The sequence below is a fragment of the Scomber scombrus genome, chromosome 2 (assembly GCF_963691925.1).
Source record: "Scomber scombrus chromosome 2, fScoSco1.1, whole genome shotgun sequence".
NCBI lineage: Eukaryota > Metazoa > Chordata > Actinopteri > Scombriformes > Scombridae > Scomber > Scomber scombrus.
In genome coordinates, this window is record NC_084971.1 from 8,765,746 (window position 1) to 8,788,293 (window position 22,548).

The 22,548-nt window shown below is 39.3% G+C and overlaps 1 protein-coding gene across 1 annotated transcript; it reads left to right on the plus strand.

Annotated features, from left to right (window-relative positions):
- The first annotated feature begins 1,427 nt into the window (after positions 1 to 1,427).
- Positions 1,428 to 16,604, plus strand: rgl3a (ral guanine nucleotide dissociation stimulator-like 3a). The gene is made up of 17 exons (XM_062430358.1): positions 1,428 to 1,616; positions 7,242 to 7,531; positions 9,299 to 9,343; positions 9,588 to 9,757; positions 10,197 to 10,357; positions 10,469 to 10,780; positions 10,877 to 10,980; positions 11,133 to 11,217; positions 11,930 to 12,004; positions 12,659 to 12,745; positions 12,855 to 12,887; positions 13,017 to 13,138; positions 13,265 to 13,360; positions 13,781 to 13,916; positions 14,190 to 14,453; positions 15,099 to 15,213; positions 15,649 to 16,604. Exons 1-17 carry the CDS (start codon positions 1,428 to 1,430, stop codon positions 15,801 to 15,803), a joined length of 2,439 nt encoding a protein of 812 aa, XP_062286342.1. The 3' UTR covers positions 15,804 to 16,604.
- The last annotated feature ends 5,944 nt before the right edge of the window (positions 16,605 to 22,548 follow it).

Consider the following 22,548-nt stretch of genomic DNA (forward strand, 5'->3'; position numbering starts at 1 on the left):
TGCCAGCAGGCCTTCAATTAACCATGAATCTGCAGTCTGTGTGGGCTTTACATCGTGTCCATGTCACGCTTTCATACGCTCAGCTATTAACTATGCACTGCAACCCAACAGCAGGTAAGAAATATGAACGCAGCTCATCAGCAAACTTTTCCTCATAGTGATCAGACGAGTTTCAATTAGCGCAATGTGTACCCTGAATATATATGAATGAGATTTCTGCGCACTTTCCGTAAGCTGTTTGTATGATCAAAGTGAAAATGAGGGCAGGAGGGTTTATTCTAATGTGGGGGTCAGTGAACTGGAATGATGGGAGGAGAAATACAATTTAAATGGGACTTGATTATATCTCAGTACAGACTCACAGGGAGGAGGCCTTTCCAACACACACACACACACACACACACACACACACACACACACACACACACACACACACACACACACACACACACACACACACACCGACATACACTGACACACATGCGCGCAGAGCATCATCCACCCACTAACACAAAGAACAATCAGTGCTCAGTTTCACACTGCCTCTCTAAGTGCTGCCTGCTGGGCAAATGCAGCTCTAAACATGCTCTTCATCAGGATTCAAGATAAGCAAGTTTACAGTAAGTAACATTATCTTTTCTTAGGATCATATTTAGTGAGATAGAAAAAAAAGAATTGTTCTCTGGGATGCTGTAGAATAAATATCAGTTCTCAAGCTATGATTATTTGTGAATTGAACATGTTACTGAATTTTGTACCAACAAGGAATGTATTTTAGGGTTGTATCGATCATCTAAGTTATATATTTTCTGTATCTAATCACAGTTTTCATATATTGATTGATTTTTTTCATACTGTGATCATCTGTTTTTAAGGATGAACCTCTTGTAAAAAAAAAATATGTCAAATGTACGCTTAATGAATACTACGGTACAGATTTGGTTCTTACCAGGTATAAAGTTGAGTTTCTACTAGAGAAGATTCCTCAAGCTGTTAATACAAATAGATTTTAATCTATGTTGGTTGAGCTTGTTCTTTGTTTTGGGGATTTACGTGCTCGTCATGAAGGATTATATATAGTTCATCATGATTTATGTCACTGTGTTGTTACGCTGAAAACTTAAATCCTTTCTCTGTTCTAACACGGTAAACCTAATCAAGATTTTTTAATTCTCAAATTCACCTACGCAGACTTTCTTTTTACACTCATCTTTGTTTGAGGAAGTTCATTGTTTAATGGCTGCACAGCAGGAACCTGCTGACATGGATGCTGCTTTTGATTATTGGGATTAACATTTTTAATAAGAGATTCAGTGAGGTAACCTGACCGATTTTCCTCTCTCTTGACACAGATGAGGCATCAGGTGTGGGAGAGATCTGACGAGGTGTGCGTGCGTGTGGGCCTGTAGCGTGACACATAGAGGAAGATGAGAACCATACTTCCCATGTGTGGAGGCGGTGATGGAGGGGAGTCCCGCAGCCTCCGCTCCAAGGTGGGCAGGATGAAGAGGTTGCTGTGGCTGAGGCAGAGTCACTGCGTGGACATCCACACGGACACGGAGCCCGGCGTGTGGCTGAGAAGCTTCCAGTTATTGGACACTGATGGACAGAGTGAGGTGAGCTGGAATAGATAAACTGGATTTCTAAAATGTTATGATATGCCGCAGTTTATTTAATGTGCTTTTGTAACAGCTGATCTTTGTGCCCTAAAACCTCACGGCATCTAAAACTCTTACCTGACAGTTTTTGGTTGTATTTTATAGTTTCATATCAATACCTCAACTAGGCTCAGGAGTTGTGGAATATTTTCTCATTATAGTTATAGTTATTAAAGTCAAAGCATCAACACACATATCCTTATAACAAACTTACACTGAATAGTCTCTCTCAAAATGAGGAAGGGGTCATCATGGAAGCATATTAACTTTTTTAGGCTCTTATCACATCAGCATTAGAAAGGAGTCCATGACAACCACTCTCATGGATTAAGTAATTATGTAAAAGTAGTTTTTTTTTCTCTGACCAACAATCCAAAACCCAAAGATACTCAACTTACGATATGAAACAAATAAAAGCAGTCAATATTTACTGTTGTGAATATAGAACCAGCAAACGACTTAAAAGATTAGTTTCCTGTCAGATCCATTCATCGTCAAATCTATAGTGATATTTAATTTCAACGCAATAATTCAATATTAGCAGAAAAGCTTGCATTGTGTCTAAGTGCACTGTGGTGACCAGCAGTAATGCTGAATATCATATTAATAGCTCCCGTTTCGGCATGTCTTAAACAAAAGCAGAAGAACACTTCAGAGTTGCACATGATTTTATATCCTTCTGGGGGAAAGGACTGTCCTGAATTACTCAACATTGCTTAAACAGATGATTCAGTTTTTTTTGTTTTGTTTTTTTTTGTTTTTCCCTCCAAATTTATCATTTTGCAAAAAAAGGTCGTGGTGTGTTTTGTGTCCTTTTAAAGTATACCAATATGCAATCTCCTGTCGACCTTTAAGTGTAGTGTTAATTAAAATGGTAGATATCTCAATTTACAATTTAAAAATGATTATTTTAATGAACTATTTCCCAGATTAGATTTCATTTTAGATTTAGTTTCTACTCGTGTTTGAGTTGAACTATTAGGGCCGATTTGACTTCACGTACAGATACTGAATCTGTGACGGAGCAGCCGTCAAACATCAGGTCAGTGTTTACGTCAGGTGGGAATTTCTGCTATTGTTCTCGTTCTGCTCAACATTTTTTCACTCCAGACGTCACCATTACCAGCAGCTGTTTAGTGATACTAATAGGGAACTAAAGTTGACTCTCCCGGAAGTATATTGTATATTCCTGTGGGTGTGTGTTTCCAGCCAAAAAAACGTGTTTTGGTCATTTTTTTTCATCTCAATCTCGTATACACCCTATCACTTGTTGCTTGCCTGTCACCTCTTCTCATGTGTCTAATCAGTACTAATTGAGGTCTTTCCTGGCACTGCAAAGAGGCTCTTTTGTTCAGCCTCAGCAAAAAACAAAAGAACTGGATGGGTTGGGGAAACGTGGATTTTCAGTTCAGAGGCAGAAACTCATTAGAGAAACAAAAAGCTCATTCTTCCCTTTGAGGCTGAAGAGCAGTGGACAGCCTGATTGAAGGCCTCTCATCTGCTCTGCTCGTCCATGTTATAATGTGTCGCTGCCAGTCAGTTATCTCTAAATGTAATGAAATGTAGAGTTTGCAGTAGTACAAAAGGCTTGTAATTTATAGCTTTTGTTCTGGAAATTTTGCTTCCTTAAAGTCACACACATGAAGTTATTTTTGCGTATCTGATCTGACCTGTTTCATCTGGTATGTCATCACCACGCCCATGACACCACGGGGCAGAAACATAAACCAGAGGTTGCGGAGTAAAACTGTCCCAACTGGATTCTTTAGAGACAGCAGCTCTGAGATACACCTGTTCCTCACATGTTGATGTTGGCCTGATATCAGCTCCTCACTACTAGCTGCGGAACCTTTTTCTTCATGATCTTGCTTTCAATCTCTTCCTGGAAAAGCTATTGCCTGTGTTTGGGTGAATCAGAAAATAGACTTTTTCTCAATGAGGATGTGGAGCTAGATGAAAGCTGCCAGGCCTGTTCTTGATCCAGACAGAGAATTTGAGGACATTGAACTCACTGAAAGTTTTTTTTTTAATGTTTATAGTTTGGCCACCAGATGTCACAGTATTGTCTTTGCTGCTCATTTCTATGGAGAAAAAAGTTTAAATACAGTCAAAGAGGTCGGACACCCCCACACATCACTTTTTATGAAGTGTGTATTGTTGCTGCCTACACATTATTACACATATTAATGCACCATGAAAAAAAAATTCATAAGGCAGTATGTCTTAAACCATTTTAAAGGGTCAAGCATCAAACAGCTCATAATCTCTCTCCCACATCATGATGCCCTCTATGATCACAGTGGATAGTTATGAGTTTGTGACCCCTCATTGTCTGCTTAAAAAAAGTGAGGCTGTATTGATGTCTAGACATATTGTAGAGCTCTGAAAGGCATTTGTTGATCCAGCCTTCAGCTTTTATCTGAGTGGGAGTAATGGCTCTGAAACACACACCAAAAGCATGAATGAGAGAGCCTTATAACCTTTCTGTTCAACATTTTATGACAAGCAAACATATTATTTCACCTTTTTAATTACTATGATCGTTATTGTTATTTATTTTGACTGTTGTTAGAAGACATAATGCAATATGGAGGTTTGCAGCAACTGTAATCTGAGCATTTCCATGTTGTAGAACATTACTGATACTTGTACTTTAACACTACTATGTTTAAGATTTTACTGAAAAGGCACAACGTATGACAAACTCAAATATGTAATTTAAACTATGTGCTCAAATAACAGACTTAGCACTGCATGGGCATCCTTTATTATTAGTATGCTTCAATTTCGTAAGGCCTTATTGGACATTTACCAATCTATATATCAATGCTGGATTGGACAACAGGACCATATTAAACACGAATTACTGCCTTATGTCCTTAAGTCCTGCAGGTTGACATCAGTGTGCAATTGGTTTTTTTTAACTCACCATTACAAATGAGGGAAACCTCAATGATTTTCAATTCTTAAATAAAGGTTTGAATAAATTCCACTCTTCTCTGAAAGGACCATTTTTGAGAGTTGGTGTTTTTACTTTTGATCAGAACATTTTACTTACTAAAAACTACATTTAGTTAAATAGTATGGTATTGAAAATCAAAAGAGGAACCTCCAGTCTTTGGGTAGTTTAAGACTGAAGTGGATGCTTTTTTTAGGATCTCTATACTTTTTTTAAACTGCTAGACACATGAGTCATCACCCTTGTGTACTGCTACCATTACTGCAACTACTTATTGTGCTCTATAGCTGCCACTATTACAGTAGTGCCACTAATTGCAGTAACATCGGCTGTATCAATGATCTGTTTACCAATCATAGCCTCATGTAGCAAATTAGCATAATACCTGATGCTATTGAACCAATCATCTTATTGTTCAGTAATATTAGCCACGCCCCCACCTGTTCAATTAGCCCCGCCCAGTGAAGGACTGCTCACCCCCTCCCTGACTGTGCTCCTCCGCTCACTCTCCAATAGTCCGTCCACAGTAGCACATCCTGCTGTGTGGATACTGGACTCTTTTCTGTTTGTTTTTTTAACTTTATAATATCTCTTGGTATTGCGTCTTCAAAAATGAAACTCTTACATGTAATACAGACTGAATTGAACGGCCGGAGGACGGAGTTAAATCCTTAATTAGCACCTGTGCTGCGCTGCTGTCACCTACAGTAGCGGGAGTTTACCAACACTTTCTTCTTTTGCAAGCGCGAAACAAACATGGGAAAATGGCAGATATCGATGGTAGGTTAAATGAACCTTATAATTAATACATCATGGTGACGGGTAACAAATGAATTATAATATAGTATCTGTCATAAGAAATTGTAATTTTTGTGTGACTTTTTGCTTTTCTATCTCATGTCTCTGGTTACCAGGACGACCTTATCGATATATAATGGTCTAATTGAGTGCAGGCTCTGTTGATTCACCACCAGTGTGTTATTGTTTTCTAGCAGCACACTGGTTTTTGTCTGTTTTGTCTGTCATGTGATATCAGTTGTTAATATGTCCCAGTAACACTGTGATTACATATAACCTGTAAACACGTGTTTTCTACCAGTCGCTGAGCCTCTTTCCTCAGCAGTGACTGGTTGTTGTAGATGGGGTGAGGACACTATGGTATGGTGGTATATCATGGTCATCATCATGCCTTATTTTGTCAACAACCCTCTTTTTTCTAATTCTAGATCCCATTTACTTTGACTGACACTCTGTTGCATTATTATACAGTTCACTATATTATTGTATAACCTTGAATGAAGAGCGTGAGTGTGGGACTTAGCTTTAACTTGTTACTGACAAAGTGGCTCAATGCAGTAAAGTTAGACTTTTTCTGCTCATTGGAGGGCTGTTTGAATCTATATACAGTAGTGTTTCAAGTTGAGGCTGCTATTACATTTACATTTGAAATGGTGGCATTTTTATGGATGTGCTGGCATGGAACATGAAATGCATTAAAAAACATGAACAAACGTGCAAGACATGAAATAGCATATCGCAAATGAGGGACATTGTCATAAAATGTTATAAATACTGTTGCAAGTTGCATTTTTATTCACTGGTTCACCTCATCTGTCTGTAAAACTCTTGATTAGGAATGTTGTCATGATGCCACATATAAATATATCACAGGTTTAATTCTTCTTTGTAAAAACAATAGTTTAGATATCATGATATATCATTGAGGATGGAGTAAAAATCAACCCAGTAGTAAATGTTTGCAATCTTAATGATATAATGTAGCAAAAATGGACCCATATCTGTCACAGTCTGACATTTTTTCAAAATAAATAACAATTTATATCTACAAAAGTGAGCATGTTATTGTGGATACTTTACTACATGTAAAATGTCAGTGGAGATAATGCTCTGATAATTAGTGATATTAATGTGTTCCTCACCACAACTCAGCTCAACATACTTTCACTTTGTTGCAGTTAAGACCCTAGATCTCTGACCACTTTAATTGTTTCTCTACAGTTGTCTAACATTTAATGTAATAATGAGGGGTAACATGATGCTGCTGTTATGGTAAAGAAGTTGTGTATCTTAGGCAAGAGCTAAAATCAGGTCAAACTATGTCATGGTTCATTAAATTGTCCCTGTGTTTCTGGAGGTAAACAAGTGTCAGTGAATGCTTCTCCGCCTCATCCTCATCACTCCAGTCACCAGGTGTCAGTCTGCGTCAGAGTTCAAGGCTGGGTCACAAGCAGAATCTCAGGAATGAGGTTAATTGACATTGAGTTTGAGCTATTTGATTAAATGACTCAGTCTCAAGGCTTATTGCATTTGTCATGAGTTATGTGCTGCAGTTATATAAAGTTGTCACAGTAATTCAATGTAGCAGTATTGAAGGAGCTCCATGACTGTGTAGAAAGCTGTGTGGAATCATACTGATATTTCTTTTCTGCAGTGTAAGTATTCACACAGATTCAGAAAAACATTTACTTCTTGAAAAAGTATCTTGTTGTGAAATGTTTCTGCACATTTCCCCTTTTTTTTTTAAAAACAATTCAAAAAAATGGTATTACAGAGAAAACAGAATTACTTGCCAGATCTTGATGACCTTGCCTTTTCACCTGCAGGACCCGGTGCAGGAGTGGGGGGAGGAGGAGGAGGACGGAGCCGTGTTTGGCATCACCCTGCGCAGAGAGCCTGTTCTGCCGGGCTCCGATACGACAGAGCTCCCCACAACCTTCAGCTGCATCCAGTACCACACGGTGAAGGTGCGCAGGTTAAAGGCTGCCACTCTTGAGCGTCTGGTCACCCACCTGCTGGACCCCGAGCACCAGGAGCCCGACTACCTCCCTGTGTTCCTTTCCACTTACAGGGCTTTCACCTCCACCAGCACCCTCATTGAGCTGCTGTTTCAGAGGTGAGAAACCGTCCACATAGGAACTTATGTTGAACTGAGACACATATTAACAAAAACACAAGAGGGCTCAGTCAGCTGGTCTGCAACACCACATATAACATCCTGCTGTTTCACTCAGAGAAAACTACGAAGTTTAACACTGAGAAATGATTGAGACCCTGTTTTTAAGGCAGTAGTTTGACATTTTGAGATACACACTTATATTTTCTTGCTGAGAATTAGATAAGAAAATCACATCTTTCTGGTAAACATGAAGCTACAGCAGCAGCTTAGTTCAGCATAAAGACTGGAAACTGTGAAATTGTACCCTTTTAACATGGCCAGGATACATATTTCTCCCTGCTACCAAGCTTTATGCTAAGCTTAACTAACCAGCTGCTCACTGCAGCTTCATATTTATGGGACAGATATGAGTTGTATCGATGTTCTCATCTCTCAAATAAGAATATTTTTCTAAAATGTCAAACTACTTTTCAAAGATTAAAACTATATTTTGTGCTTAAGCAAAACCACAACTCTAATCATTTCACCATTTTGAAAATTTAATTTAGTTAAAAGCCTCTAAGTGACATCTCTACTGATCAGAATATTTTATGCTCAGTGTTTACTTTTCAACTTATTGACATTGATTTGTAATTGCAGTGGGTGCTACTTTTTAAGAAGGTCATCACTGTATACAAATATAAGTGGGACACATACGTAATCAGGTTTTCCATTATACCAGAGGCTGTTTTCAATGGAGACAGTTATTTAATACCTTCAGCTATTCACAAGAAAACTCCTCTATTGACACAGTCCAAGTTTCTATGACGGTTATAATCATCACAAGTTAAACAAAGCAGACGTACCTTTGTTCCATTCCTTAGAAGTCATGACTACGCCCTCTACACCCTGCAACACTCTGCCATCTTCACCTGACTGAAGCTCTGGGAACTCGCTGTTCACTGAGATTTGATTTCACTCAAGAATTAGCTGCATGAGTCTTCTGCTTCAACTAATACATTTTAAAAGGGTTGCATTAAAACAGCCTCCTTGGTTATTTGTGCTCTAAAGAGGTCATTTTTATTTCCCAAAAAAAGTCTTTAAAGGGTTCCTGGTCTTTTGTCTCTATCAGTTCTTTCTATCTCACCCTTTACTGAATGCACTACTAATGGCTCCCTGTGTGCAGCTGTTGCCATTAGTGCTGCAGATTTGATATATTATTTGTCAAACAGTCGCCCTCATATCTGTGCTGCTGGTGACAACAGGCTTCCTGTGAGTTTTAAGTGAGGTCAGTTTAAGGACACTCTAGGAAGTGTGTTTTTCGATCCTTTGGCTCACAAGGTTTTGCACAGGATGTAATATTTTGTGGCTGTCGTCAAATTGAAAACCACCTTCTCTGTGTCTTGATAAGGTCTGTATGAATTATGACCTGTTTATCTTTTGTAGCACATTTTGTGGCCATGAAAAGAAGGACCTTGTTCATAAACTCTGACCATGATCACAAAATGATGAACATGGCCAGCATGTATATTCATATGATGTCATTTTTGATCCCTAGGGGAGATAATTGTCAGGTTACTCTTCACAATCAAGGCTACAGTGTGTTTGCAGTCAGCAGAGTATTGAAGGACATTTCTGCAGGATGACACTTTGAGAGGATCAACCCTGTGATCCTTTCTTGTTTACAGGATATTTTCTGTCGCCACTGGGTCACCATGTTGTCTGTCTGTGTGGTGATATCTTTTACATTCAGCTAATAGGTAAATGTGTTTGTTTTTTCAACAGAGATGACTTCATTGCCAATCTGGATAACACCGTCTGCCCACGCAGGTAAGTGCAGTCACGCCACGTTTGTTTGTGTTTTGTCATCAATCTAAAGTTAGATTTGATAATTGGGTTTAATGGAGCTTTATATTCTTTTGCCACACTTAGTGATACTAATCTAAACAAATTATGGGACAAATTAAAACTTAATTTTTCTCTATTTGTCTGACACATTCTAAAGATGTTCACTTTAATGTTTCTCCTAAAGTATTAACACTGTCATTAACCCTTTCCCTTATCACCTCCTCAGTACCTTACCCCCGGTCATCCGGTTGTGGTTGGAGGAGTACAGCGAAGACTTCCATGAGTCCCCTCAGTATCACGACCTCCGCCTGTTGTGTGTCCACTTGCGGCATCGCCTCTGCTTCAGGCGCTTGGCTCAAACCGCAGAAAACCTGCTCAAGAGGCTCCAGGAACAAGGTAGAGGGGGACTGCAGATGTGATTGTTTATGTTCTGTTTCATCCCATACTGAAACTTTTACTGTAGATGTTAATTCAAAAAATGTGCTCTTGATTTTTATGCAGTGATGAACTGGAAGGTGGTTAAGACATTACAGCATTCTTTCAGTACATAGCACTAAAATTGCCCTTTAACTTTACTGTGATAGATAGCTGTAGCATGTTAGCTTCCACTGAAATGTGGACTGCTTATGCTGCTTATCTGACATAGGAAAATATATGATCCTTAAGCAACATTAATGTCCTCAATAGTATATCATAGTTAACGTGATGATGACAGGGTCATGTACCTCTTTTCTTTTTATGAATGACACATGGTTGCATTTTTGTCCATGTGTCCTGTTACATGTCTGCTCAGCAGCTTGTTTATATGTCATTTATGATTCACTGCGTTTGACAGATTGCAACCGTTCTGCATCAGAGCACAACAGTGAATCATTGCAGCAGGACTGCAAAGATGAAGAGGAAGAAGGAGAGATGTCTTCTAAGGAGGAAGACGGACACAACGTCATGGGCTTCCCAGCGAGAGAAGTGGCGGAGCAGTTGACCAGATTGGATGCTGTAGGTTTCATTATCTGATATTTCATTTCAGTGCCACTTTCGGTCTCTGAAGCTTTTCTTTGTGTAGTTTTTTTGTTGTTTATCTTTGCTACCTCGGTCTGTCTTTGACAGGAGCTGTTTGTCAAATTGGTGCCATTCCACTGCTTGGGCTGCGTCTGGTCGCAGCGTGACAAGAAGGGGAACCAAAACCTGGCGCCAACAGTCCGTGCCACCATCTCCCAGTTCAATGCTGTCACCAATCGTGTCATCACTTCACTCCTCTGCCCATCCACCCCCAGCCCTTCCACTTCCTCTCCGAACTCATCACCCAACTCCTCCTCTACCTTCCTATATCCCTCCACTGCCCCAAACTCACCTCGTCCCTCACGTGCGAGCCGCACCTACAGAGAACGCATAATCGAGAGGTGGATTGCTATTGCACAGGTCCGGGTTAAAAATGTTTCAAAACAACTGTAATAAATGGATGTAACTTTTGTCAAAACAGCATAACAAAAGGAATGTTTAATATTTTCTCTGAAGGAATGCAAAGAGCTAAAGAATTTCTCCTCCTTGTGGGCCATCCTGTCAGCTCTGCAGTCCAACGCAGTGTATCGCCTAAAGAAGACCTGGGCTGCTGTCAGCAGGTCAGCAAACATTATCAAGATACTAAACGTTTGTTTTTGGGTACAAAATAAAAAGCAGTGAAATTGTCTGAGTCCATAAAGAACAAAGATAGGCAACAAAACAAAAATGCAGAACACAGAAGTTTCAACAAATTTAATATGTTTTGTTTCAGGGAAAGCATGGCCACCTTTGACCACCTGTGTGAGACTTTTCCTGATGAGAACTGTGTGTTAACAAACAGAGAGATCCTTGCAGAGGTAACTATCCGTGTCTTTTTGACTTACACACACATAAGGGCTCTGCCTTATGACTGAATGAACTGAATGTACTTAATTGCAGTGCAGTGCAGTGCAGGAGTCTTTTTACACTGTGTAACAAGACTTTACCTGTGAAAAGTGTTACACTAACATGAGAAAGTCCGTATAGTGTTTACAAAGGGCCTATAATAGTCAGTTAATTGGTTGTCTTCACAATGGTGTTATGGTCTAATCTTTTTTTTAACTTAAATCACAAGATTGAGTGACTGTTTTGTCTCCAGTTTACCTGCCACTTGTCTCCTTTGTTCTGTGAGTCACTCCTTGTGAAAAACAATCGATATGATTGTGTATTCAGTGATACTGTTTTTATCAGCAGCCAGGCTGTTGTTTGCAGCCAACACAAAGAGTTGGATACCAAAACCAATTAGCAGTTAGTAAGAGTACATACTGTCTTGATATTCTCCTAGTACACACACACTGCCGATCTGAGAGCATTAACAACATAATAAATATGTGGATGTGACAGCCTTTGATCACATAGTTGTCACTCTGCCTGCACAACCGCAGTACCCTCCCACACCCAACAGCACCCTGTCAGCAGGTGCTCAACCCTGAAAAGAACAATTACATAACCTGCACTCTCACATTGACACCCTGAGAACAACAGTTCTGTTGTTAATCAACACTGACAGGATTGTTGTCTGTTTTGCAGGATGGGAGTCAGACAGACGGCATCGCCACCACAAGCCCTAAGTCACCTCGTCTCTGCCCTGTGTCCAAACAGATGGTAAGACTCACTGTCACACCAAAATAATGTAATTCATTTCTTTGGAAATTACCTTTTTATTCCTCATTTCAGTTTTAACCAGAGAAATAAACTGATTGTATCTGCTTTTTTGGTCATTAAAAATAAAAAAAAGGCAGAAGTCTATTTTGTATGCCTTGATCATCAATTCTGCTTCCCTAAAAGTTAAATGGTTTTAACGTTTCAAGAGTATCAGTTTCCTCTTCTTTTCACTGTGCACATTTAATGGAAAAATGTCAGATCTTAACAACTCACATGACTGATATAAGTCCCCCTCACAAAGTTAAGGATATAAAACCTGAAGTGTGTGCAGTGTTTCCCACAGTTACGCAGTTTACTCAGGTGGGTGGGGCTGTGTGTAAAAATGTTATATCCCCACATTCGCTGTGATGGGCTTGTTTTATCAGTTGTTCGTGTACATTTCTATATTCTGTTATTTTCTTTGACATGTGTTTTTTCCTCTTTTGATTGGGCACACAAGTTTTCTTCTATTGCATTAGGATCAATAGCAGAACAATAAGACGTTTACCACTCTAATAGCTTATCTGCACCTTTTTGAAAATCTTTTTTTTAAGTTTATTTTTGTCAATGTAATGCTCCAAATATAAATCTGTTTGTTTGATTTTTGTCCTCCAGAGCCTGAACAGTGGTGTTGTACCTTACCTGGGCACTTACCTGACAGCCCTCACCATGCTGGATACAGCACTCACTGACACTGTTGAAGTGAGTACAATTCACGCCCACAAACCCATCTTTTGTTTGCTCTTTTTTAAAGTTTTAGTAGATTTATGATGCCAAAATTAACACTGGTTGTTCTTTCCCTTTTCTAAAGGGCGGGCTTATCAACTTTGAGAAGCGTAGACGGGTACGTGTCGCCTCCTAGTGGTATCTTGCATGAATTAATATCATTTTCAAAAATCGTAATATGCTGTCTTTTCTGTCATTTTCTGTTCCAGGAATTAATCTGTACTGTTTTTATTTCTTTCTATTGCAGGAGTATGATGTTCTGTCTCAGATTCTGCAGCTTCAGGCTTCCTGTTCCCACTACAATCTCCCAGTCAACCCTCAAATCACTACCTGGCTGCAGGCGCACACTCTTCTCACAGACCAGGAGAGGTGAGAGACACACTAATATCACTGTCATAAAATGTAAAGACAATGAAGTGAGTGTGAAGACTTTTCAAAGATATTGGCAACATTTTTTACCCTCCTGACTCTGCATCTTTTTTCTCTGTTCTGAAGCTATGAGCTGTCTCGTGAACTAGAGCCTCCAATTGACCCCTGTCCTAGCTCTCCTAACACATGGAGCAGTCGTCTACTCACCAAGAAGCTCGCCTCGTAAGTCTGGACAACAATCTCTAGCTTGTATTATTTATAACACATTTGTGGTGACTTGTTAAAACAATGACTGCTGTGATGTGAATCCTTGTTCCAAAGTTTTGAAGTTTTTAATTTGCCTCTGAGTCTAGATATGCATCAAAGGGCAGACTTAACTTTACACCATATTTAATTGAAATATATTTTTAATCTAAACTTTGTTAAACCAAACTACACCCAAAACGTAACATTCTTGGCACAAGTAAATAATGGTCAGACAAAAAAACCAACAAAAAAAACCAATCAATTGGTAAAAATGTCACTCCATGCTGGAGTCATCCGTTAACATGTAGCACTTCATATTTGCAGAGAGCTGATTCTTTCTCCAGACTGGCTTTTTAAAACTGGATTTTGTGTATGTGTGTGTGCGCGTACGTGCAGGTTGCGGACAGCCAGTGACAGCTCCCTCAGGAAGACTCACGCTGACCAGATCAGTGTGTCGTCTTCTGGTTCCAGCGGTTCAGACATGGAGGATCTCTCTGTCCCTCAGCCCTCTCCGCTCAGACTCAAACTGAAGGTGTGAGCCCTGACAGCCTCTGAAACTGACATTGTTCATCTGATCTTTGTCAATAAAGGGACATGAGCAGATAAAATTTTAAATGTCGGGGGTTTTTTTCTTGCACTTATTAGGCATAACCTGCTTTTTGTCATTTTATTAGAATTTTTGAGTCAGAGTGTATGCAAGGACACGGATTAAAAACACACAATGATTGACTTACTTATTTATTCACTTAACCCAAAATACTGGAACTTAATATTAACATTTTCTCCTCTGCCCACCCTCCCCCAGACTCTCTCGGGCTCTCTCCACAACGTAGCAGAGGACTTCTCCATCGCCATGTCCACCTCCTCTCCGAGTCTTTCCAGCTCCTCCTGCAGCTCCTCTCATCCGGACCTCAGCTCCGCCTCCCTGGGACTGAGCCCTGACTCATCATCCTCTAGCTGCTGCGCTCAGCCCGCCCTGCCTGTCTACAACAAACAAGTCGCTGACTCGTGTATCATCAGGGTCAGTGTGGAGAGTGACAGCAATGGAAACGTCTACAAAAGCATATTGGTATGGAGGATTGTTTCGTGCTTTAGATGCACATTCATAGATCAGACTGGTCAACTTAATGTGACATGTTCTAAAAAAGGAAAGCAGAAGGAAAAACAAAAAAAAAAGCAGAAGAGTGAGGAGCTGGTATTGCTTAATGACCTGTCTTGACCCCCATATAGGGAAAGAAAATGTATGTTTCTAACTTGTATAGGCAAAGCAACATTATCCTGCAATTAACAATTATTTTTGTTGTCATAGGTATTCAATAATTGACTGTTTTTGCTTTTTATTAGTAAATTTATTTAAAAGTCTGAAATAATGATTGTTTTGTTGCAAGTTGCCAGAGCAACTATAAGGATACAGAAGGATGAATCAGCAAATATTTATATTTTTTAGCTTAATAAATTACTGAAACAATTACTGACTTATTAAAATGTTTTTATATCATTAAAATGTCTTTATCATTCAAATGTATCTTCTCAGTCTCAATAAATTCCCAGTTATCTGTTAAAATAAAATCTATTTAAACCTACAAAAATACCCAAATGTTTTTAAAAAATGCTATTGAATATGGAACTGTCACATTTAGAGTTATTCTGAATGCAGAGTAACAGTATTGATGTTGGTTGTATTTTGAAATCTGGCTGTGTGTTTGCTCTCCAGCTGACCAGTCAGGATCACACGCCTCAGGTGATTCAGAGGGCTCTGGAAAAACACAATATGGAGGACGTCAGCTGCCATGATTTCAACCTCTACCAGATGTTCAGCAATGGAAAAGGTGATTATCTCCTCCAGCCTCACCTCTGGCAGTCCAATCTTTTATGAATGCTCAGAAGGAGAATACCTGTATTGTCATTGTAATGGCACTAGATCATGTCATGTTACATAATTATGTAATTACAGAAAAGGCTTTGGCCTCTGCAATAGATCAGCAAAACATGTCAGCACATCCATTGTACACAAATTCTTAACTAATTTTTAACATAATGTTTTCAGTAGAGGTATAACTCACAACCGCTCCTGTTCTCATTATGTTTTCATTGCTAATCCTTCCCTCTACTGAAATCTAAATCAGACCTTTCACCAAATTTCTCAGCTTGCCACTATGAGAAGTGTAGAAAAGTGGGAAACAGAGGTCAACAGTGCAGGTTGATTAAACAAAAACTAAATTGCACGACTTTATTACTTCATTCCTTCATTCTTTCTGCCTCAGAGCTACAGATCCCCGACAAAGCCAACGTATTTTACGCCATGTGCACTACGGCCAATTACGACTTTGTCTTGCGCCAGCGCTGGAAGAACCACAGCCGACATCTCGGCTCCTGCTCCAGCCCTGGGGCTCAACCCAAGAGCCGCCACGTCAAATGAGAAGCATCTGTCCTGGCTGCATGTTAAGAGTATAACAAGAAAAGAGACGAGCTGCTCATCTGCAGCAACAACCAACAATCTGTGGCTGTTTGTATCTACTCATCTCAATGAGTCTGGCACTGTGCACCAGATATAAGTGGCTATGCCACAGAGACTCCCAAGAAACCAGAGAGCTTCGACTGAAACACAACCTTCAGATGTTCATCAAGTGTCATTGTTCAAGAGCAGCATTGAAAAGTGTTAACCAAGAATTATTCTGGACTGTGTGAAGAGTGATAGAAGAAGAGAGAAATGGCCAGGTATACAAGAGAGAGACATGAAACAGAAAAGCAAATGAGGACTTGTAGAAGAAATATAGAATTTTGTTTTTTGTCACATTATTCTCTATCCTCCTAATCATCAGACATCATCTTTGGATAAATGAACCACGTTACCAGGACCTATTTCCTTGTAAACACTTTTATTAATGAGCACAAATGCACATTACATTGTGGATTTTGGAACTTGCTAAATAGAAACATGACGAGCAGCGGGACTGGGAAAACTGTCATGTTCAGGAGCAGCTGACTTTCTCAAGTACACGGAACAAAATGAAGAAAAATAAGTCAATGACTAAAAATGGGATGTTCACTGTTACTGGATGTGTAAGCACTCCTGAACACATCTGGTTCATATGTGAAATCTGACTTGAGTCGTGTCGAGTGCATTGCTGAACAAGAATCAAATAGTGTTTCATCACTGTTTGGACCCAGGCCTCAGTGAGAGTTTATTTGTCAGTAATAAGTATTTAGTCTTCTTTTAGTTGAGTATTTAGTTGTTTTAATGTAATTTTATCAACTTAAGTTATTTAATTAATTTCAGTATTCAGCTTTTAGAGCAAACGTATCACAAAAACTTTGTTTGTTGTTTGTTTTTTATGTTTTGTTTTCATTTTGGATCATCATCCTCCCTTCAGTCTTAACTGCAACACTTTTTTCATACAGAAAAGACCTTGGCTTGCTGAAGTAGATCTGAACTGAAGTTTGTTTTAGTTTAAATGGTGAATTTTTTCCAGTCTGCTGCTGTCTAATGAAAGAGATATTGTGCATGAGCATAATGTTAAATATGTTTATATTCAGTGGTCTTGCCAGAGTTTAAAGTAGAATGCTGATATGTTGTATGTTAAAGGCTGTGATTCAGTACAGGCTAACTCAGAATGAAAGTAAAACCAGTCTCTTACCACGAGTGAAGTATAGTTCTCTCCACCTGTGACACTGTGAACAAGATAAGTGTGAAGAGTGGTTCACGTATGTGAAAAGGAAGTTTCCCAGTATGTGAATTAAATTGGACATTAGATCATTTCAGTGATGTGAAATCCTCCCCAAATCTGCCAGGCAATTTGGTGCAACTACCAATAGTAAGTAATGGTGGTGAGGGTATAATCAAACAGACACATACAGTGGTTTACACCACTGTTAAAAACGAACACACACACACACACACACACACACACACACACACACACACACACACACACACACACACACACACACACACACACACACACACACACACACACACACACACACACACACACACACACTGGTGAAGACCCTGCTGAGTTTTGTGCAGGATTTTTGCATCACTGATTCCAGCATTAAAGCTACTGTGTAACGGTTGGTAACAAACGTCTGGCCGCTGAAATATATGAATGAGAAGTCTACAGTGTGACTTGTTGCTTCTGTCAACTTCATTATTAGTAGGCTTTGTGTTTCTCTCCTTTATTGTGTTTAAAATGTAAGTGAAGTTGTCTACATTATTGTATGCACGTTGTAATTTAAGCTTATGTGTTCTAATATTTTATTTCAACAGATTCTTTATTTTTAAAGTTTAATCAAAGCACTTTCTGTTTTATAATTAGTATGGAACGTCCACTAATAAAGCCAATTTACTATTTATCAGAGTGCTACAATTGTAATTTGTTCTGCTGTATTGCTCATGATTAAAGACTGCTTGAGTCTCAGGTCATTCAAAAGCAAAGAACCAGGTTTGCGCTCATGAATGAGTTTATTTCATGTTGTGCACAAAGGGATACAGTTAAAATTTTGATCAAAGGACCGTTGATGATGTCCTCTTGGATTCGTCGCTGTCCATTGAAAACCATGTATCTCCAAATTTGCTGATTCAACTTTTCAGGGTTGAGGTCAATAAATCATTAAAAACATTAATTATTTTAATTATACTGTTAAGTTAAATAAACCATTTTTTAAAAATGAAGATTTCTTTTAAATAATTTCAAATGCCTGGTAATGTTTATCACATTAAGTTGTAATAACACATTAATACATATTTTCTGATCATTTTCAGTTACACATAATCACCACCTAATGTGTTAATCACACATTTGAGTGTAAATTTACCTCACACAATTTGTGTTAAAATTGCTCACAATGATTGTGTAAAATGTAACACGTGTAGTCCCTGAGCACACTCGCATGTGTTAAAAAATCTAGTGTCATTTTTAACACATCTCTTTTTGCGGTGTCTGTGTGTGTTCTGACCAAGCTGAAAACAAACTTGTTTTCATTAACTCATGAAAGGTTGATAATCAGCCTGACAGGTCAAATTCAAAATTACTTTATTTATCCCAGAGGGGAAATTCAATTAGTCTGTTAGCCCTACTGTAAATGATTGAAGAATTAGAAAGCCTGATGGCTGTAGGAGCAAAGGATCTTTTAAATCTCTCCGTCCTGCAACGGAGAGAGAGAGGAGCCGTCCACTGCTGTTTCATTGGTCCATAAAGGTGTTGTGTAGCGGATGATCCGGGTATTTCAAGATGGCCTCGAACATCTTCACAGTGCATCTCCCCACCACCTCCTCCAGTTTGTCCAACCTGGCTCCAATCACAGAGCCTGCCTCCCCAGCAGACTGCAGCATAAAACAACACACTTGCCACCACAGACTGATAAAACATCTGCATCATTTTACTACTGATGTCAAAAGATATGAGCTTCCTTAATAAAAAGAGGCAGCTCTGCCCCTTTTTGTAGAGAGCGTCTGTGTTTAGGAACCAGTCCAACTTATTATCCAGGTATACACCTAGATTTGGCACCACCTCGATGTCCACCCTGCAACTATTCACTGGCTGAAGAGAGGGCTTGAACCTGCGGAAATCTATGATCATTTCCTTAGTCTTTGAGGTGTTCAGTAGGAGATAGTTCTTGTGACTCCAGTCACTGAAGGCTTTTATCAGATCCCTATATTCAGATTCCTGTCCATTCCTGATACACGCCACAATAACAGTGTCGTCCGAGTATTTCTGGATGTGGCAGGACTCAGAGTTGTATTTGTATCATCAGCTCTTTCTATATCACCCGCCACTGGCGGCCTTTTCCTGTTGTTGTAACCAGAGATGGTGTTGATTCCTCTCCACATTTCACGGATGTTGCTGTGCTGTAGATTCCCCTCCAATTTCTTCTTGTATTCCACCTTTGCCATCTTTAGTCTCTTCTTCAACTTATATTGTACTTGTTTGAGTCGTGCTTTGTCACCATCTCTAAAAGCGGCCTTCTTCTCATTGAGGATTGCCTTTATATCACTAGTAATCCAAGGTGTGTTATTGTGGAAACAGCGTACAGTCTTTGTAGTTATGACTGTGTCTCTACAACTGCAACTATCTAGGTGAATATAATTCTAGTAAATGACCACTAGGTGGAGCCAGGCACAAATACTTTGGGTGTTTTGTCCTGTTGACTGCTGGTTCCACAGAAAGACAAACAACTGGTTTATCTTTCAGTAAAATATCAAGTCTTTCCAGCAGTGACCTACATTTTGCCCAACAGTGGAGCAAGTTCAAATGTATTTTGTGAAACAGCCGCTAAAGAAGTGGTGCACAAAACAAACAAAACATGCAGATGTGAATATTTGTGGCAGCAACAGAAATGCAGCTGCAACACAGTTCATCCTGATGAAGCATTAAATTATACAGGAGGTCAGAGTTCACAGTGACAAAAGTGTGTCTGTGTTGTATATGTATATGTATATGTATATGTATATGGGAGGTTGTCCAGGTCTGCTGCATGTTGTCTGAGCTTTAATTTACATACTTTGAACACCTTTCTGCTCACACTCTCGTCAGTACAAGTGGAGATAGCTCTCTTAGAGATACATACAAATGTGTGTATGTAATGTAACCGGTTCAGAAGCAAACATGTTTGTCTTTATTTCTTCTTCTTTTGTTATCCTATATCCTATATTGCTTTTCCTCTACTATCTCCCTTCCAACTTCTATAACTACTGCAGCCTTTCTGGCAGCATTGCTACACTCCAAACAGACACATCTTTCATAATTGTGCAATTAATTTGACTGTGACCACCTGTGCAAGATGTCCCAGTGACACATCTTGTCACATGTTCCCCTCACCCTGAACTGACCGCTTATATTACATTAAGGCATTTTTGTGTGTGTGTGCGTGTGTGTGTGTGTGTGTGTGTGTGTGTGTGTGTGTGTGTGTGTGTGTGTGTGTGTGTGTGTGTGTGTGTGTGTGTGTGTGTGTGTGTGTGTGTGTGTGTGTGTGTGTGACTGTCTGTCTGTCTGTGAGCTCAAAGCTAAAAAAGAAAACAGACAAACAAGCTGTGTTTTTCCCTGAGGGCTGTGTCATTTCCCTTACTTGTGGTTGTGGTTGTGGTTGCTTGTTGTCCTCCTCTGCCCCGGGGCCTCGTGGCTAATTGAGTCTTAATGAGTTCCAGTGTGCAAGGGTCCAGATCAGTTTCCCTAAGATGAACTCAATCCACACAAACCGTTCAGTCAACTCACAGACTGCACATTCAGGCAACTGGTATCATGTGAGAGCTGAGTAAAAAAATAATTCTCCATTCACCCGAGGATGACGCACAGAAGATTCACTCTGAGCCACTGAAATTAGTTTTACATGAGTTGTATTTCATGGAGTGTTTGCTGTGTTTGATGGCAGAAATGAGGCCTGCAGCAAAAATAGAGGGTTTAGTAGTAGCAGAGGAGGAGTGCACCTCCACCAAAGCTGCCTGTGTTTTGGAGAATACTGTCTGGCACTCTGAGCACTTTGTAGGTGGATAAAATGAAGACTGAAATATGGTGGTTTAAATTCATCATGTTGCTGTACTGCCTTTGATTGGTGAAGTGCTGTTAAATATTTGGACTCACTTTGACTTTGGTTGCAACTGTATCATGAGGCATATCAAAAATTTGGCAGCCAGCTACAAGCCAGTCATATTACTTAAATGTAACTTTTAAAAATGGTCTTTGTGCTAGAATAGGTGTGAACTATCTGGAAATAAATGTAGAACCAAGAAATAAAGAAGAAGAACAATCTGTTTTGGTCTGGTGCTTCACATGAGTTATGGGCTTTATAAGTGGCCATGTGGTGGCGCTATTTGCACCAAAAAAATAATGTAGTTTTCTTGATACATGACCTAACTTTTTAATCATCTAACTCAAATGTATTTAATTGTTTTTTGGGGGAGAGGGGGTTTATAAATAGCATATGTAACGTGCACATGTAAGGTAAGGGGAGTGTTGAGGTTTCACACAGTCAAATTTAGTATTTCTTTAAGTTCATTTTATCAATTGTTTTGTTTTATAAATATTGTTTTATTATATTAATTATGAGATTTTAAAAAATGAAATTAATTAAACACTTTTGTCCTCTTTGGTTTTCTATAGAAAAGTGCCGCTCTTCAGGTGTTTTGGATTTCTTTTTTTACTTTTCTTTTTTTGCTAAAAATAAAGATACTTTAAAGCACTTGACTCACACCATCGACATTGTCACACACACACACACACACACACACACACACACACACACACACACACACACACACACACACACACACTTAACACTGTACATTTAGTCTAAATCCCTCCATACACGCAGCTGTGTCTGAAGTCATGCATCACTAACTCCGATTCATTGTGTCACTACTGTAGTTGCATGTCTGCTGTTCACTCAACTGGGAATAATAACCAACGACTAATCACAGATTAGTGTGTGTGCATGTTTTCTTGCATGTGAGGCAAAGGCCACTGTTTGAACATGCCTACAATAAAGTGTAAACATGTGATGTGAGCATTAAGCATTCATTCAGTGTGTGTGTGTGTAGTGTGCCTGTCCATTCATGCCCAGATGTACAGTAGGTCAGTGGGAGATTTGCTCACAGGATGATGTAAACATATATCTGTCGCCTCTTTTGTTGTGTTGTCCTGTGTGTGTCTTCTTGTGTGTGTTTGTGTATCCTGTGTCTGCGATACAGTAACAGGTCTATGCTGTAACAGTAGACAGATGGGAGAAATGGCTGAGACTAATCTAAAGGGGTTAATCCACTTAATAACCACCACAAAGGACAGCTTCAACATGTTGTTTGCCCGTCAGGCTGCTGCTGGAGCTCTGCTGCTTTTGGCTTATATGGAAAATGCAGACTGTGCTTTATTCCTGATGAAACAGCACAGTATCAAACTGCAAACTGTGTCTGTTGTAAAGCATCAACTTGACATAAAGTTGAAGGTTCAGATATTCAGCTGAAGTTGAAGCAAATATGAGACTTGAACAGGCAAGTGTGTACCTTCCAAATTTACAGGCTTCTTAGTACAAAATTCAGTGTTTGTGCTTCTTCATACAGAGTTTGTTTACTGAGTGAAGAGACCTTAACACAAAGTCATTTTGTTCCAAAATGACTGTAAATTTGGAAGATACCCACTTGATTAGGAAAACCCAGAATGCTGAAACCACAT